The following is a 19415-nucleotide window of genomic DNA, read 5'->3' as shown; positions in this document are numbered from 1 at the left end:
TGTTTTTTTTAAATATTCCAGGCCCTGTAGAAATTAGTTTTCTTTTGTTTTTTTTTATTGCTAATTAGTTTGCTTTTCTTGAGAAATTAGGGGATTGTTTTGCCTCTTTTAGCAGTGACTGTGTTTCCATTTTTCTTTATTTGGTTTATCTACTTGTGTTTATTATGTTCACTTTTAATCAGGAGGAATCTTCTTTCCTTTTAATTATGTTGTTATATTATGTTGCTTTATTCTTTGACTCCCTTTTAGCCCCTTATAGCCTGAATTCTTCACATGACATTAACAGTGTACCTTTATTCCCTGGCTACCAAAGTCACTCACTTTACAGTTTAAGTTTACTTTAATTCAAATAATTTAAAAAGTCTGATGTTTCTGTACTTAGGACCAGTAAAACTCGCCTACATCCGGGTAGGTGTTGTACGCTGCTCGGTACACCCTCGCGTTCTGGAGCCCTTGTTGCGCGCAGGCGCAGACGCAGCGGGTGGGAGGAGCTAAGGACGCCTGGAGTTTGTCAGGTTCCTAAAGGCAGCGGACGATGTTCTGCCGGGCTCTGTCATCTGGAGACGCTTTGATAAAGCTCACATTTATAGGAGCTCTGAAAGGGTGAGTGGAACAAAACCTCTTATTTAAAAAAATGTTTTTAATTTACTGTCTGTACGGAGCGCTGTGTTGGAAAAGGGAGAGTTCATTACTCTTCATCCTGCTTTAAATGTTCTCAAACTGTTTTGCAGCACATCTGCTTTTATGAACACTTTGTCAGCGATAACTGTGCTTAATTGTTATTTTGTCACTTTCTGCGTTGTACACAAAACCAGCTTCACAAACATCTTATCAGACACCTTTCTATTTTTTCAAAATGCACAGAGAGTTTTTAGTTTTATTTTTAATGATCATTTAACATTTCAAGTTAAAGACATTGATTTCAGCAGTCCTTGCGGATTGTATTTACTTAAAAATATTATTGAAACGTGTTCATTTATCATCAACACATCCCAGACTCTTGTGTGATTCTCTGAAATATCTTAGTTTATTTGCCTAAAGCAATACTTTGAGTATTTGTGTAAAAATGTCCATAACTTTGACTGCTCAGGAAATATCTGCTACTTTATTGTAATGAAAAGTCTTTGGGTGGATTTGAAGGAAAACCTAATCAGTGGGTGCACATCTATAGCTCTTCAGCTGACAGTATTTATTCCTTCAAGGACTGCCAGTATGACAGTACACTTTCTGATCATTTAAGTAAGAAGGACCTGTTAAATGCTCATGGATGTCTAAAAAAACCAATGATAATCCACATTTATTAATATTACTAGTTGAAAAGTAGATGTTTTGCATCAACTATCTTGCAGCTCAGTCATGCATCCTTCACACTTCTGCCTCATCCCGGCTCTTTGTTTTCATATTTCATTAGCAGGGCAGCATGTACCATCAGCTTTAATTATCCTCCCCCCCGTCAGCCGCCCAGCACCGCCTGTCTGCTGCTCTTAGTGATTACAGCCTTCAGGGGACAGGTAATCAGGTCACGGTTACACTGTCGCCACGTCAGTCCCCCCTAGGACCAGAGGGAGCGTATGTGGGGTGGAGGCACTCCTCCATCTTCGGGTTCTTACTGAGCTAATATGTCTCTGCTCTGCTGGGATGGTGAACCGAACGCTGCTGTGAGAGCACTCCAACGTTACTGCCTCACTGACACACACACACACACACACACACAAGGGTTTGACTGCTAAACACTTCATGTACGGTAATTAGATGACCATATAGATAATGACCCTAATATTCTCCCTCAGAGGACATTAGAGACCATTTTCAGCCTCTAAATAAAGGCCTGGCGCTCTATGAAGGAATGCGAGTTTTAAACTAAGATCATTTTACGAATAGAAGTGACAAAGTTTTGGTCAAACGTAAAGAACCTTATGAGTTTTATGCTTATTGCAAGATCTTGGGAGATCTGTTAGAATCAAAAACACGTGTCTGGGATGACTCTCAACTACTACCACGACAGATTTAGCTCAATATTTGTAAAACTGACCAAGTTATAGCTATTTTTTATGTTGAATAAAGCCGTGGTAGCCATCTTGAATTTGGTTGACTCCACAAGTTAGTTGTAGCTGTGCATTTAGTGATTGCTTTCTGAGTTTTGATCAAATATGTCCAGTGATTCAAGAGATATTTTGCTAACAGACAAAGTTTAAAGGAGAGATATCTCTCAGTAGCGTTGGGAGCGGCTCCCAGCTATGACCACACCAAGTTTTAGCCCAATATGAGACTACTGCCTTTTGTGGTGCGCAGTTTTTAAAAATTATTTTATATCTATATTATGTCTTTAAAATAAAATAGTGCTTTTTAAAAAAATGAAAGACACATTATTTTGGTAAAAAGAAAACAATCCATTCCAACTTGCTTCAACCTTGATATTTAAAATATAAATGCATGAAAATGACACAAAACAAAATCGCAATAACGTTCTCTTAAAGTGCAAAAAGGTTATGAGTTTTTTTTTCTCGAAGAATAACATTCAGAAGTTAACTGAAGCGACTTTTTAGGAACCAGCTGACCTGCAGCCAAGTATCCCAAAAACGTTTTCTGTTCATAGTGATCTTTAGTTAATGAATGTTACAGTTGTTGTTTTCCTCCTTGAGGTTTGTTTTCAGTCAGAACAAACACTTGTTCTGCTGAACTTCAGCCATGAGGATATGTGTTGGTCTTTTCTGCCACCCTCTGGTCGGGTCGCCAACTTCCAGACGTGTGAAAACTAAAATATTTATTATTTATAGTGATTTATTTTAATTCTTTTTTAGAAACAGATTATGGTAAATATATATATATATAGGCCACAAAAATACTAAACAAAATATGAAAAACCAAAAGCTTTTATGTATTTTCTCAATATTAAAACTACAAAGCAAGCTGCATTTAATGACTAAAGGTATTGAATGTTGAAAACTTTGAGACACTTTTGAATTATTTTTTAGAAGTTATCTGATTGTCATTTTATATTTGCGCAATTTGGCATCACGCTATCACTATATAAAAAGTAATAAATCAAAGTATTTCAACTAAAATACTTGGATCTAAGTGGCTTTAGGTAACCAATCTATACTTCTGGGTTCAACATTTTTGTAAAAGAATTGATATTTCCTCAACAATGACACCAAATCATTCAGAACCTTTTGCTGACAAATAAACATCAGCAGTGTTTCAGACCATCTTGTAAGCAATATCTTTCACAAATCTTTAGCTAAAGTTAATAGTTTCTTTTATTTCCTTCTGCCTTTTTGTTAAGTTTTTTACTAACAGACTGTTAGGATTTGTGAGACACTTTAGTAGATGTTTTTTTCTTTGCAAAACCCAAATCAGTATGAAGTTTTACCTTTTATTTTTACCATTACACCCAATCATAGCAGCAAGGAACTGAAACTGCATACATGTAAATGTCTGTAACGGTGGGACAGAATAAGGACAAAATGCCAATCATGCTGGATAACGATGGAAACCATTTGGGACAAAAAATAGAAAATGTCAAGGATTACTCACACGTAAGAGTCGAACCTGTGGAGTTGTTCCACGTGACGTTAGTGTGAGAATAAACCTTGCTCCCAGTGAAATGAAAGGTTGCCGTCACTTATCTTCCAGGTCAGTTACGATCCTTTATGTGACTGCGTGGACTGCATGAGCCGCAGCGAAGTCTTTCCTTTCCCTCCTTTTTCTTAATCAGAAAATATTTGAGACCATGTGGTCAACAGAAATAGCAACGCTTCCTTTTATTTTTGCACCGACGGCTGATGAAACAGAGGCTGTACTGTATGTCTCTGTGTGTCCATGGGTAGTTTTTATTAAGGGGAGACTATTTTAAGTTCTTCATAAATTAGTTGTTTGTTTTTTTTCCTTCTTTTGGGCCAACTACATGGCCTCTTTTAAGCGAATCCACACTAAATATTGGCGTTGATGAGCACACGCTCTTGTATCACACAAAGCAGGACTCAGTGTAGTTTTGCTGTAAAAACTACCTGATGCTAGTTTTCAAAATCATGTGATTGAAGACTGGCAAAGCGTTCCTTTAGCTCTTAAATGCGCTTAAATGTCTGTGTTTGAAGGTATCTGTGAGAGTTGTGATTCGTTTCAGGAGAAAACTCTTTTCTTCACCATGTAGATCTGCTCAGAAAATGTCACCTTCGATACAGACGAGTAATCATTTCCCTCCTCCTAACCAAAGCTTTTTACTGAAGCCAGGATCTCTCTGGGCTGTGGCGAGTTGGCAAACGACATTTGAAGGAGTCTCCGGAGTGTCTTTGATCGGTCTCCAGGGTTCTCGGTGTTCTTATGAGTTGCAGAGACGCATCGCGTGAATTGGACCATCGTCAAGGTGGTCACGGACATCTCAAACCCCTTTCAGTTTAGTTTCCATAAACTCGACAGCGCTGGAGCTGTATCCAAATCTGCCTATCTTGATTTTAAAAGTGTACCCCAGTAGATTAAGCCAGAAATACGCGGGTGGCTGCCAGGTAGGATGTGGGCAATAAATCAATGGGCCTAAAATCAAGTTTAAAAAATATTTTAAAAATGGAGCTCAAAACGCAGCTCATTGAAAATTTCCCCACTTTCTCACAACTCTGGGTCTTTAACATCGCAGCAATATGAGATATGACCCTGAAGTTTTACCGTCCGTGCTCACTTTGTCACAACAGGTAAAAAATCAATGAACTAAAAGACCCTCCGCTTTTCGTCTCTTGCAGAATTGTGTTGCAGTCTACAACTCATCTCCATCTGTACGTCGAGCTGAGCAGCTTCTTCTCCTTCCAGCTGTTTCTTTTCACGGTAACATCTTTGATTTGAATCAGTCCACCGCTCAGATGAAAATCTTTTCATAACTTTCACAATGACGTTTATGAGCCCATTCACCAACTCGGAACCTTATTAGTCCTCAGAAAGTTAGATTTTTTTTTTTTTGTGGGAATAATTAATGCTTACTTAGACTTAAAAGCAGTGGTATTAGATTTAGCAAAACATGATTGTTTATATAACAGACAGGGAATAGTCATAATTAAATATAAAACTATTTAGGCTCTGTGTTTAAAGCAGAACATAAACAGCAGCTTTATTTTTTTAATGGTAAATCTTAATGATATCCTGAGTTTTATCACTGTAAAAAACACCATCAACTGGCTTCCTGTATGGCTGCTTTACAGGCTGCTGCTGCTGCGGTCGTCTTCCTGAAGGAGAAAGATTCAGACAGATCTTTTTGTGTTTGTTCTTATGGGTCCAAATGAATGTTTGAACTGAGTTTCAACATAGAACTAAAATGTTGAACTTAGTTGGCAACTATGTGATTCTCCTAATTTTTATAGTTTGTACACAATATTGAGGCACCAGACCAAAAAACTATTACAGTAAATATGTTTTATGTCTTCTCAACGAAATGTGTCAAGCTGTATCTTCTAGCTGCCACTAATCTGTCCTTCCTTGTACTCTCTACACAACTTAACTCGGCTTCCCTGTCCCTGTGGCTTCTGGAAAGTGTCTAATCTGTTGGACTTGAGACGTTTTCCTGAGGAGTCACCCTGGAAATCAGAGTTGAGCCAAACCACTGACTGCGTCTGACCACGGGCCCACACACTCGAACCTTTGATGCTAAAAGCGAAGCTGAGGTGTTTTAGAAATTACACTCAATAAATAGAGAAATCAAATAAAACAATTTCCAAATATTGGCCTTGCAATCCACTTTCCTCCAGACGTATAACCCCGGCTCTGTTGATCAGAGTAAATAGGTTTTCCTCTGCTCGGCCAACTGAAACAGCAGTGTTGGGTCGCTGACACAGTGGTTTGGCTTATTAAACTTAGAGTTGATTTGGGAGGACCAGGTCCAACCCGGAGAGCAGTCAGGACTGAATTAGGGCGCTGACACTGGTCCTAATGGTCCCAACACTTCCTGCATTAAGGCACCCTCCTTCCATGCTCTGAGGACTGGTTTGTAACAACTTCCACATTTTCTGACTGTTTTAATTCAAGTGCTTCCGACTTTTAGGATTTTCCCTCCATCCCGGGTTGGCCTGCTGTGGTCCGGCGCTTTACCAAGGTTTAGCAAGTGCATCCCTTACTGATGCCCACCCAGCAGTCAGGGAAGTGGTTCAGGTGTCTTTTTCCTTATCAGAGTGACCTCACTGATAACTCGTCACAATAAAGCTTGATTAATATACTCATATGTTCTCATAATGAAATTAAAAGTCATCCAAGTTCAAAATCGGGGGGGGTTTTCTATGCAAAATTGAAATGAGACGTTGGTACCACTGAACTCTACCTGTCCTCTATTTAAACTTGCTTAAAAGATCATGTGTTTACCCAGTAATCCAGAGGAAAGAGAAATGGTAATGTTGAAACACGTGAGAGCAGGAGGGCGAAGCAGTGGGAGGATGGAGGACTGCTTGGAGAAGCCTCGGGATGAAAGCTTCAGCTCTACTTACCATCGCTTCTCGACATTAAAAGGAAGTTTCTACTTTGCTGAGAGTGCTGAATTTCAATGAGACAGAACAAACAGAAATGTTAGAGAATTAATTTTAATACCATTTAGATCAAAAGATTGGGTTAGAGCTGCAGATACCTCCTAGATAAGTGGGGTGCAGATTTTGTAAATGTAGTTTCTGTGGTGACTGTGTAATTTTGACCAGAGGAGTCTTTTTTTAAAAGAAGTACGGTTTTTAGAAAGGGGGGCGGGCTCCTTTCTTTTGGCCCCTGTTGTTTTTGACCACAAGAATCAAAGGCAAAACAAAATCTCCAGGGAAAGATTTTACTACAGAAAGCAACCCTGTGGGGATTTGAGACTACCTTGAAATTTGGGAGAAAGGTGTTGAGGTTAGAACTTAGTAAATATTTCCAATCGGTCGAGTATTCCCTTAGCTCCCTGTCCACCTCAGATAGGGTGTTTCTAGCCAGGAAGATCATCCTTTCGGCGGGGCTGGGGCTTGGCTGCGGCCGTGTTGCAGTGGTTCCTCATGTGCTGGGGGCTCCTTCTGGGGTGGTGTTTGTTGCGCTGACACACTTGTTAATGTTGCCACAGAGATTTTTCATGCCGAGTCTTATTTATCCTTGCCTTATAGCCTCCTCCTCAGCTCCACTGCCCGGTGCATGAAGAACTAAACGAGAAAGAGGTGTGCTGATTTATAAATTAGGACCAGGTGTGTGTGTGGGGAAAAGGCAGAAGACAAACAAGCTCAGGCTTTCCAAAATAAAATAGGAAGTAAATTTAACCAAGAACATAACACATAAAATAATGAAAACATAACCATACAGAGTCTTAAAGTTTCTGTTTAGAGTTGAAAGTACAGCAGGATCAAAAAAAAAAAAAAAAATCTTCACTCTGAGAAAAAAAAAAGCCTCAGGACCCATGAAAATTTTCTGAAAATCTTGTTTTATTGTTGTCCACTTTAACTTTTATTCCCCAGCCTCTGGAAACCAAATTTAAACCTTAAACCTTTGAGTTTTATAGTATCCGTGCACCTTGATATTTGAAGAAAACTACTTGTTTTTCACCCTAAAAAACACAATAATATGTTGCGGTTGCGCATGTAAAACAATTAAATTAGAAAAACAGTATAAAACGGAAAAAAGTTCATTTATTTGAGGACCAGAATGAATCGAAGCAGAGCTGCGTTTACAGAACAGCTTGTGTTTCAGTTTTTGTTACAGGCATGACATCAGTGTCTCTGTGTTGAGACAGGAAAATCTTAGCACACTGCTGCTGCCATAAAAGTAACACAATAATGAAATGACATCACAGTGGGTCAGTAATTAAATGAGCAGACTGCTGTCTTGGAGGTTTTATTAGGTTGGAAGGTTGTGAGGAACACTGGGGCGCTCAGGAGGACTCTATCTCAGCTCCTGGGGTCTGGAGACCATGGGCTTTTGGGGCAAATATGACGCCATCATTTTGTTTTTGTTATTAGTCGTGTGATTGTAGGTTGAAACTCTGACAAAACCAAATTTGTGTCACCTTGTTTTCCAACAGGAAGGCCATCACATCTGATGATTTAAAGTTCAAGCCGCCTAATCTGCCCGGCTTTCAGCCTGGCGGTAAAAGGCAGCGCTTCTGGTGGAGAGAAATGAGTTTAATTATTATACTTTGGGCAAAAAAGCTCATCAGCTTAGTGACCTGCAAAACAGCGGAGGCCACTACTCAGGCAGCCTGACAGTGTGTGATGTATTAATCACTGTGCGTGCTCCCGCAGTGCCCAGCAAAAAAAAAAGAAAGAAATCTTCACTTCGTTTCTTCCTCCTGACTTTAATATGAAAGACGTGCTCTTGTCCTGCTCAGCCACAGGAAAGAAAGAAACTCAGCGAGCTTTAATTGGTTTTGTTTGCAGCGTTTTACAATGAGACTTATTTGCTGCTGCTGGTCGTGTGTTCTGCGATGTGGCAGAGTGTCATTTGCATAAGAAAAAAGATAATTTCATTGTCGTTTCCTTTACGTTGCTCCAATGCCGTCGTAGTTAACGTAAATTGTCTTTCGCCTTCCTCACATCAAAGCAGATTAGTAGCTGCGCGTGCGGGGAGGAGAGTACGATAAACAAGAACGTGTTAAAACACTGCAGCCATTAAACAAGCTGGATTTTACTCCTCTCCCCCAAGGGAGCAGGACCACCCCACAGAAACTGCCTGTTTACCATCTTTAAGTTTTGCCAGGAGCTTTATGAGAACTTCAAAGAATGTCCAGGGTTGCTGAGGGGGTGAAAAAAAAAAAAACACTCTTCTATCAACTCACGTCATTATGCCTTGAGCAAAGGAACTTGTTTTCCCCCATTCTTCTCTGATGGATATGATGCAAATAAGCCACTAGAAGGAGGAAGGACGACAAGACTGACCCAAAGGAAGAAGATGAGCTTAGCTGGAAGGAAGGTGAAGCTGCAAATAAGAAATGCAATCTCAGTCATCGGTTTCTAACTGTTCAGCAAACAGCAAAGAAAGTGGAGCTCTTTCATCTTCTCAAAAACTAATATGAATCTCACCATGACTGTTTCTGCACCGGCAGCCAGGATCAGCTCCATAATTCCCTGGAACAAAACTGTGTTCTGTTTCACTCATATTGGAGACAATGATGTCTTTCTTCTGTTGGCCGCAGGAGGCTTGGGGTGGAGGGGGGTGGTTAACTAGCGGTGTGTGCTGTGGAGCAACAGCTTTAAGCTCTATTGATTCACTGTTGGAGTGAGTGGTGCGGAGGTCGTGGTCGGGCCATCCCAATTAGAGATGGGATCCAGGGTCTTTAATGAGCAGAGGGGGATGAAAGGGTTGCCTATTGCTCTGTGCCACTTTGCACTGATTTCAACTCGGGTAACCCTCCTCGGCTCTGGGTTTGTTTATTCTTTACATAAGAAATCGTCAAAGGGAGGACTGGTAATTAGCGCTCATGATGTTTGAACTGTCTTTGAGGAAAAAGCTAAAGGACACATTTCAAGTGGGGGCTCAAAAATCCGGTGTCAGAGGGGCATCACCATGTGAGGCTTCTCTGACACTGACTCAAATCTCCCAGGTGTTTTCAGACAGGAAGGTTGTCTTTGTTCTTATAGCTTTGGGAGGACCCTCTCGTTTTGTCACTGCACAGCTCTGTTGGTGAGTATGTTTACGGGTCTTTGTATGTTTTTTTCTTAGCTCCAACCATCAAGTAGCCACTGATTAAAGAAAAAAAATAAGGCAGATTGTTTGAGGTTCCCAAAGACATATTGGGGACTCTCCAAACATGTGGAAGAAGGTGCTGTGCTCAGATGAGTATTGAACTTGACCATCAAGAGACAAGGTCAGGTGCAAAATAAAGAGACAGTCTCGAGGAAGACTTATTTGAGTCTTCCAAAGATTTGAGACTGGGACAGAGGATCACCTTCCAGCAGGACAACGATCCTAAACTCACTGCTGAAGCAACTCTCCAGGGGCTTAGAGAGACACAGGTAAATGTCCTGGAATGGCCCAGTCAAACTGAGAATCTCTGGTGTGATTTAAAGACTGCTGGACACGAGCAGCATCCATCCAACCTGAAGAGCCTGGAGCAGTTTTTCATGAAGAATTGGCAGATTACACGATGACCCTGAAAAGACTTGCTACTGAAACTGCTACAAAAGGTGGCGCTACTCGTTACTGACCTTGGGAGGATGAATACATATGCATACACAATTTTTTCCATTTTATACTTTTTAGAACTACTTCAAAGAAGCCCCCNAACGCCCCCCCCCCCCCCCATTTAACTTTGGTAATCTGGAGTGTTTTGTGTAGGTCCATTACTTATAATCAAATAAAAAAAAGTCAAATTCCAGGTTGGAAGGCAACAAAATAGAAAGAATACCAAAAGGTGTGAATACCTTAAGAACCCACTGTACATAGAAACACTGCAGTCCACTAGTTAATACTAAAAAGTCATTACCTGTAGAAATGAAAAAACACTGAAGCACATACCAACATACAACAGTCTAAAACACAGATATCTCATTTGTTTGCATGACAAATGAGCGTGTTTGTTATGAATGATTTTACAGCTTAATAATTTTTCCAATGCTAACTGGATCCAAACCCTTTAGCGCTGCGTGGTTAGGGTTGCTCCCAAAATGTACTGAAATCATTCTGGACTAAAAGCATGATGCAACCTCATTTGGTGTCATAATCATTAAATGAATACTCCTTTGTGCTCCACCTGTTAGTGTGGCTAAAAGCATCTGGTTTGGTATCTGAGTTTCTACAGCTGATCACTGTGCTGCAGCTACAAACAGCTGATCTCACCCTTGTGGAGAAAACCCTGCCTACTGTGGACACTAAGGAGAACTGTACCATCTTGTACCTTACTGTACTGTAGCATGAAATAGAAAACAGCCCAAATTAAAAACCCTGACTTAAATAGACATTTAGTGTGGTTCCTATTTTCCTTTTAAAGTGAGTCACGTTAAAGTTCCCGGCATTGTGGTCTGTATAAAAATAATCTGGTGTCTGCAGCTAATCTGTCCCCTAGCAACTGTGAAGACAGCATTATTTAATGACTTTGTCAAAATTAATTATATTAGTTCCTGAGTGACAGGTGAGATATCTGCCTGTCGTGCCGTTCTCTGGTTCTCAGTCCGATTCGTCACTTGCAGAGTTTAATTCCATGTTTTTGTGGATTCACACACCAAAGTTGTTTTTACTCGCATAATATGAGTCATTATTAGTGAAGCTTCAAAGTCATACGTTTATTTTTTGCATTTTGGTTGGTTTGTCTGTTGGATGTTTATTTTTTTTCTCCACTCAGGGTAGGTGAGCCTGAACGCAGTGAAACATTCATGCTTAGTTGAACAGGAAATGTTATTGGTGGTTAGTGGGTGAGATGTTGCTCCTGGACCAATGATTTTAGTGCCGGACGGCGATGTTTTAAAAAATCACAACACAGGAAGCGATGTGGTAAACAGGAAGTTAGCTGCGTGGAGAGCTTTACTCATTTCGTTATTAATGGTTGTGTCACATGGATGCAGCCCTAAACAAAACAACATGCCAGGGAGATGTTGTCATCGCACCAATTTGAACCACGAATTGTGACACCGCCGTGCTTTGGAGAAGTAGAAGAGCCTCCAACTTTAATAAGTCGCTGTGACAGTGACATGCTTTTCTTCCTAAGAAATATAAGCACAACCCAAAAAAACAGAGGACAGACAAGCTGCAGATTTGAGGCCTGCTAGACTTTATTTTATTATATTTGTGTGTTTTTTGCTTCTTCTTCTGCTCGCGATGATCAGTTCTCGCACACATGATGTGCAGTCAGCACACACCGTTTAGGAAAATGCAAGATGGAAACCCTTGCTGTGTTAAATAAAAGAGCTAAGGAGATCGTGCCATTCTGGTGGCTGAGAGGCTGTTTTCACTAATCTATGTTTGAGTCAATATATGGTTTTTTTTTTGTTCCTCTGAAACTGAAATGTTCTGAACTCAGAGTGGAGATTTATGGACACTCGTGTTTGCATTTTAAAGGAAGCCGTAATGTCTAAAATCGCCCCATGTGCACCACAGACGGCTGCGGTCAATAGCTGTTCTGTGCATGTACAAGTAAATAAACTATAATAGTAACCAGCAGAGTGCTGTTTATGTTACTCACTTATTTCAACATGTAGCAGCAATCCAACCTCACTGTCGGTCACAACAAACATCCCTGTATCCACCATTTTGGATGTAACCGTTTACATGCTCCAGACTGCATGCACGCCTCGTTGAAAGGCCGGCATCAGTGATACCAGATAAACGATAATTACTATTTTTTATGAGATAGTTTTAGGGTCAAGTCCCCCTCCTTTTCTGAGCACATGTTCACCAATCACGACACTAATCGTACAACCTCCCTCTTCCGAGAAAGCGCACCTCACATGTGACAGTTTGCTTCAAAATACAATCATTTTAAAGTGACAGGATGATAGTTCGTCATTTCCTGTCTGGCAACCCTGTCTGGCAAAACTACAGCGGATTTGATGAGCACAGCCGTATCCATGTAGAAACAAACACTAACATTTCCAGAAATCATTCTAGCGTAAACGGGGCCATAAACTGATTTAAACTCCTGCACAACCAACCCTTGGAGAAGTGTGTTTCACACTCAAATAAGGTCCAGTCACAGTCCTTAAAAGTTCACAGGAGTTGGATTTCACAGCTGATATAAAAAGAGGGAGTTTGGCTGTGAGGTTCGCTCCGGCGTTTAGTGCTTCCTGTAAAAGGTCCATACGGGTGGTCTCACTTTGAAAACAGCGAGGTCATTATAGGAAACAACAGAACTGCTAGACTCATTTTATTTATTTTTTTATTGTTTTAAACACTGAGATGTGCAGTAGATGCTTTTACTCTCCTAAACCACAAATTAAGCTCAAATTCAAAGAACCTCAGTTGACACGTATAGTTTGTTTCACCAAAGAATTTCATTTATTACAGCATAAAACACACAACATAGACACTATAAAGGCCAGATTTTTACTTCAGCTACTCATTGTGTTTGATAAGGTGGATTTAATAACTTTGTAGCATCTTGTTTATAAGATATGGACAGTGTGTGAGCGCTCGTTCTCTTCTCCCAGGGTGTTGTATTGATTTTCGCATCATCCAGATACTGTTCCTGCCACAGGAACAAATTACATCTGTATCGATCAGGGTCGTTTGTCTGGAAGCAGCTGAGCAAGAGTTGAGGAACACGCTTCTTTGTTGGTTCACAGATTGGGCAGCCTCAGACATAAATTTACTGTTTTGTGTTATTAATTTTTGTTTTCTTCAGAATTCAAGGTTCAGTTTTTAAACAAAACTTAAGTCAGTAACACGATGTCGGTGTCAGTACGGACATCTGCTTTTCTTTCTGAAAACCAGCTGCAGAAAGGTTCATGTCACTCGAACAGAGGAGCATAAATATCCACAACACATCTATGGTGTAAAAGTCCTTCTCTGCAAATGAAAAATTAAACAGATTTCACAGTTATTTTGTGACATTTTTGTTTATTTGTTTTCACGATAAATGTTAACGGAAAACCAAAAACAACTTGGCAAAAATTCCCCCCCAAACATGAACTGCACCTACCTTCAGGATATTTACTCATTCAAACCTTCAATAAACCATAAATAAAAGCTGGTAGAGCAAAAGCATCAGTTCTGTACTAACAAACCACACAAATTTGATTTCTTAAAAAAAAAAAATTGTTCTTTAAACTGGTAATATTAGACTTTCTGTGCAACCAACTTTGTGTATTTTTATTTTCAAAACTCTTATCTTCTGGTTGTTAAATAATAATAATGTTCAACACTAAAATGAGCATCCGTCTCAGTCGTCCATTTTGGTGACTCAGGTGAGACACATTAATTCCTTTTTAGTTGAGTTTGATGTGAACAAAACAGCAAAAATAAAGTGTTTTGTTTCAGTTTCATTTCAGTCGAATTTTTACACAGAAAAATCCCCAAAATGTTCAGATTATCACTACAGTAAGAGATTTTAAACCTGAGTGGGATGTGTCATAGTTCTAGTTCCTACATTAAAAAGGCCTCTTTCAAAAATAAAAGTTATTAAAGTAGGAAAATCAAAAATATCGGCCCCTCAAAGATGGACTCACCAAGTAAAAACGAAAATTGTATAAACATCAAAGATTTAACATTTATTCCAGTATTAGGCAATAGTCTACGTCCATCTGTCCTTTTGTTCGTTCATTCATTCATCCATTCATCCAAATTGTCAGGCTTCACTGACTCATAGTGGATTGTTAGTCGTCTGATCCTCAGCCTTTAAATAAATGACACACTTGAATGTAGTAAAAATGAAACAGGACTGCATTCAGACCTTTCAGCGCCTGAGCAGCTGATCGGTGTCGATGCTTATGGTTTGTGTTAAAACAAGTTGTGTGTGTCATTTGGTAAAATCCCAGCGCCGCCTGTTTAACACTCTGCTCCGGTTTGCTCTGATCTCGATCGGCTGCCTTTTTGTCACTTTTGGCAGAATTATGAATTGCTGAGACTCCCACAGACGTTTTGCCTGATTTGTGACCAGATGCTGAGCTGTAAGCGTGCGCTCTAATGTCCTGTATGGAAAACACACACTACACTAGATGTGACACGAGGAACATCAGCTGGGTTTTAAGCCTCGCAGCGATCTCTCTATCCAAGGGAGAAGCTCTGATTCTTTGAATGTCGTGAGCGTCCATTTATCAAATTAAACCTGTTATTGCTGAAGCCTGATGACTTAGCAGATCGCTGTAACAACACAAGAATTCAATTATTACCTCCTTAGAGAAAGACCTTTTTGTATGTCAAGAACTACAGTATTGACCAGAGTGGCTTCACGCTGGATTTACAAAATAAACTAAAGCATCTTCCATCCGAGCGGAGCAGAAAGAAATGCTGCAGTGTTTGCAGATAGGAGCGTGATGGAGGGGATGTTTTCCTCCCTCTCTTCTCCTTCAGAATATTTTGGTCTTGCTATCAAATCATCCAGATTGTAACGGGGATAAATCCTTGTGACCTTTAAATCCCAAACGTGCAAGGAGTCTTTGTCTGTAGCAGCGACCTGACGTTCCAGGTCCAGCTGGGATGGATGTGGCCGAGGTGGAACAATAACATACGGGCTCGCGCGAAGCAAATTGGGATTATGTGTATGGGTAAAAAAAAAATACATACAGGACAAAAACGCACAAAATGAAATGTCAGCTCACGGGTTAAGAATATCTTTGGGGGAAATAGCAGATAAGCTCTAGATGCATTTTAATTAACATGGGATTTTCTGTTCAATTTGGTTTATTTTTCTTTCCTTTTTGTGTTGTTTAAATGACTGGCACTCTAATGTATTATTTTCTATAGAAGATAAATGTCCTGTAAATCAGCAAAAGGGGTCAGTAATACTCATATGATGGAAGAAGATGACATTAGTTCCTGTTTCTCCTGCGTGAGGAGTTTAAGGTCTGGGCTCCGCATGCTGCCGAAGTCCAGAGTGGGTTAGATTAAAGCCTGGACCTCTGCCTCCTCCCAGTTCTGATGAGATTAGGAAAAGTGCTAAAGAGCTCTGGGGGTAGAGGGGAGGCAGAGCTCAGAAACACCGAGGCTGAAGAGAGGAGGGACACGGCGAGGCAGGTGGGCAGGAGGAGAGCTCTGAGCCACGAAGACGAGCGGATTTCTGCCGACTCTGTACTTCTCGGTCTGCATGCTCATGCGTCTCGCTTGTCTGGTGCGTTTACTGCCATTCTGTCTAAATAAAAAAGCAGGTTTTGGCTTTGGTTTTGTGTGCTCAGTCACACATGCAGGCTCATCAGGAGGAAGAAAACAAGCTGATGTCTTTTTTTATTCCTAACAAGGCAGAGAAACTTGTTGTGAAGACAGAATTTATTATCTGTAAATTTAAAGACTTGTTGCAGGAATGGACCCTAATTTCAAACCTGTTCACACATTTGCGTCCCTGACATTCTTCATTTAGCTGTACGACTGTTAACCAGTTAGTTGATTAGCAGAATTAGGTTTCCTAAAGTCACCTACTGCTTTGTAAATTTGCTGTGAGTTAAATGTGCTGAATCCATGACTCCGTTCGCTGGCGTCCTTCTGAACTCATGCTGTAATGTGGAAGAGCGTTTGACCATGTTAGATGTTGAACATGTGGTGGATGTGCTGTTAACTCTGAGTCACTCTGTGACGGCTGATTGAACCGACTCGCTCTCTGTCTCTCTTTCAGTGAGCCATGGCGAGTTGATGCCGGAGCAACAGCAGCTGGCGGTGCGAGTATGTGTTAAGGATTGCCTCTTGAACTCCTCCATACTTTGAGCCCACTGATATTCCTCTTCGTCTGTTCGGAGGACTTTTGTCTTGGCAATGGGGAGGAAGAAGATTCAGATCACCCGGATTTTAGATGAGAGGAACCGACAGGTCAGTGTCTCCTTACAGTAATATCTTGTACTTATGTCTTTTGTTTTCTGCACAGATTTAAAAAAAAAATGTACAAATTATCTATGTAGATAAGGCTGCAGTAGTGTATGAGTTCCTCAAATCTTTTAAGGTTAGAAAATGGTTCCACTGTTTGTTTCGGTGTTTCAACTTGACGATGTGGAGTTTCTGAACAGTTTCTGGACGCGCGCTGAAAGGTTAACCCAGGAGCCAAAACGATTTCAGAATAAACTTACTTTTTTAGTAACTGAGTCCATAAACTTTTCCCATCCACAGCTGAACAGACTCTGCTGCGGCCACGGTTCGAGTTTTTCCGAAGAGCTGAGCAGAAACTACATTTCAGATACAAAATCTCTCGTCTCTCATCCTCTAATTCCGATTAAGGGAACCTACTGAAGACCGCCTCCTGTTCTGATCTAGAGCTCCTGAAGCATCTTCTAACCCTTTTACTTGTGAGAACGCAGTGCTCCCAGCTGGCGAGGGCAGTAATTTTGGTTTAGCCGGGTTCGGACAGCACCCTGTCATTAGCAGGGTGGGTCAGAAGCAGGGACACACAGCGGCCTTCTCTCCTTGCATCTCCGAGCGCGGCCACACCGCTGCCCGCTGGAATCCCTGGCTGTCTGTCTCCTCTATATATATCAGCACCAGCAGCACAACAAATACCAGCCTGTCTGGGAGGAGGGCGCAGGCGCTGGAAATAGGGATGTGGCTGGAAAATAAATATCTGGGATGACGTTTACATTTGATGTTTGGACGTGTTAGCCACAGCTTTTTTTTTTTTTTCTTTAGATAGACACTACTTCAGTTGTCTGGCGTGTGCTGTCACTGGAGCCTGTCGTATATTTAGCTTCTGTGCTCTATTTTAGGAAGTCATCTTGTGGTTTTCTTTTATCTGTCAGGCACATCAGCTCTTTTTAGCTTTATGGTCAACTTTTTCAGTTCATCACACAGTTATGCAAAATATATTACAACAGCATAACTGTACGCCGGGGAAAATAAAAAGTTATCTTAAAATCATGTTCAGATGATACTGAATATCTTTTATACTATATTTTATGAACAATTAATACCTTAACTGTGGTAGATGGCTCTTTGAAGTGCTTCTGTTCAAAGAGGAATATAAATCTGACCGGACTGACGAGCTAACGGCAAGTCCGAGTGAGGTCAAGACCTGCTTTCTTAAAATAACTCTGGTCTTTAAAAAGTCAAAGCGGTTCATGCGAAGGCTATTTTATAAACCTTAACATTTCAGGAATGTTGCATTGTACAGTTATTCACATAGAGATCTGTGGTTTTATGCAAGTGCATTAAGTGTCAGCAGCTTCCTGTGGCGCCTGTGGGGCACTTCTGTATAAAATGAATGATTTAAAATGTTTTAAAAGAAGTTTTACGATTTGTTGTGAAATCTTTGAGACGGGAGTTACTTTAAAAACTCTGAAATCCACTTTGGTCTTGGCCCCGCCTGGACTAGCCATTAGCTTGTCAGTCTGGTCAGAATTAACCTCTGTTTCTCCAATCTGAAGCTGCTCAAAGAGCTATCTACAACAGGTAACATAGTAACTGTTCATAAGCTTTCCACAGAAACACACCCAAAAACACCTGAACTTCGTCAGATGTCGTTTCTTTGAACAGGCGATTTGTAGCTCGAAAATTTTCACCCAGAACATATTTTCCTCATAAAAAAATAGAGGAAATTAAAATAATTTGACCTGACATGTGCTCAGCATTCATAATCGCAGCCATTTTCAGCACAAAGGAAGCATTATTCTTACAATGCTCAAAGCATCGCATGATGAAATATAACAAAAAACACAATTTTTGTAAGGCGCCCACCTGGTTGAGGAGTGTAGGACGTGGATTACTGCCAAACAGTTTTTGTTTTTTGTTTCCCAACAAGAACATCGCAGAGCTCTGGAGCAGGATTAATTCGGCCCATAAGGCCTCCTCAGATCTGTCCCTAGTGGGAGTTATTGTCCTGACCACATTCTGAGTTGGTCTGCACCACTTGCGGCCCCCATTCTTTAAACACCGTAAACGCAAAAATGTCCTGCGCCGCAGTTTTAGCTGACCTGCAACCAATAAAACACAACACACTCAACAGAATCCTGCATGAAGGCAGCCGCCTGCTGGTTTCAACATGCATGCATATGATCAGCTGCATCCGTAGAATAATTCCCTAAAAGTGAGTTTTGTGTTTTTTCTCACAGATCAGGTCAGGTGGTGGGACCTGATCTGTGTCTGGATGAACAGTGTGTGTACAGCTTGTTACAGTTCTTTTGGTTATATTGTACACCAGTCCACTAGGGGGCACTGTGATGTCCTTTTTACCTCGTGGGTGGGGGCGGTGGAAGTGATTCAGTTGTAGTTGTGCATGGCGGAATAAAGCTGCTAAAGCGAACAAAGTGGAGTAATTCTTTCTGACCAACATTGGTAGCAGAGGATGGTTAGTAACTACAGAGTTCCCCCAGCGTTTGAAGAAGGAAAGCCATACGAAAGCTGGAAGAATGAAGTCAATATTTGGACAAGAGTTACTGATTTGGAGAAGAAAAAGCAAGCGCTTGCTGTCGCCCTGGCATTGGGAGGAAGAGCGCGGGACACGGCGATGGAAATACCGGTAGACGATTTAAATAAAGACACTGGAATGACCACATTGTTAGCGAAACTAGATGATTTGTTCCTAAAAGAGGAAAAAGACAGAGTTTATGAAGCGTACACGGCTTTTGACCGGATCATGAAAGAAGCGAACGTGTCGATGGCGGACTATATTATTGACTTCGAGCAGCGTTACGCACGTATGAAAAAATGCAACATGGAGCTGCCCGACGCAGTTTTGGCTTTTAAGCTTTTGGACACCGCGTGTTTGGATGTGACGGACAGGCAGCTGGCTCTAACAGCATGCTCAGATGTAACGTTTGCGTCAATGAAGTCCGCTTTGAAGAGAATATTTGGCGAAAATAAAAAAGGTGCAGCAGCAGAAAGTATCAACCAAGAGTCCGTGTTTGCGACGGAGCAACGGCGGCAAAATGGCTCGT

At 40.9% G+C, this 19415-nt stretch overlaps 1 protein-coding gene across 4 annotated transcripts in view; it reads left to right on the top strand.

The window, feature by feature from the left end:
- Positions 1-470: 470 nt before the first annotated feature.
- Positions 471-19415, top strand: part of LOC108241586 (myocyte-specific enhancer factor 2A) — a 42091-nt gene continuing 23146 nt past the window's right edge. Inside the window, exons 1-3 of one of the 4 annotated variants that reach the window (XM_037979643.1) lie at positions 471-603; positions 4737-4818; positions 16175-16365. In XM_037979643.1, coding sequence (XP_037835571.1) covers positions 16312-16365 — 54 coding nt within the window. In that variant the 5' untranslated portion in view covers positions 471-603; positions 4737-4818; positions 16175-16311. Of the gene's footprint in view, positions 604-4736; positions 4819-15539; positions 15677-16174; positions 16366-19415 lie in introns of those variants that run through there. The other 3 variants (XM_017425859.3, XM_017425862.3, XM_017425858.3) reach the window with 3 other exon arrangements.

Source organism: Kryptolebias marmoratus, linkage group LG15, assembly GCF_001649575.2.
Source record: "Kryptolebias marmoratus isolate JLee-2015 linkage group LG15, ASM164957v2, whole genome shotgun sequence".
Lineage (NCBI taxonomy): Eukaryota > Metazoa > Chordata > Actinopteri > Cyprinodontiformes > Rivulidae > Kryptolebias > Kryptolebias marmoratus.
Note: the sequence above shows the minus strand (reverse complement) of the source record. Positions and strands in the feature narration are given on the sequence as shown.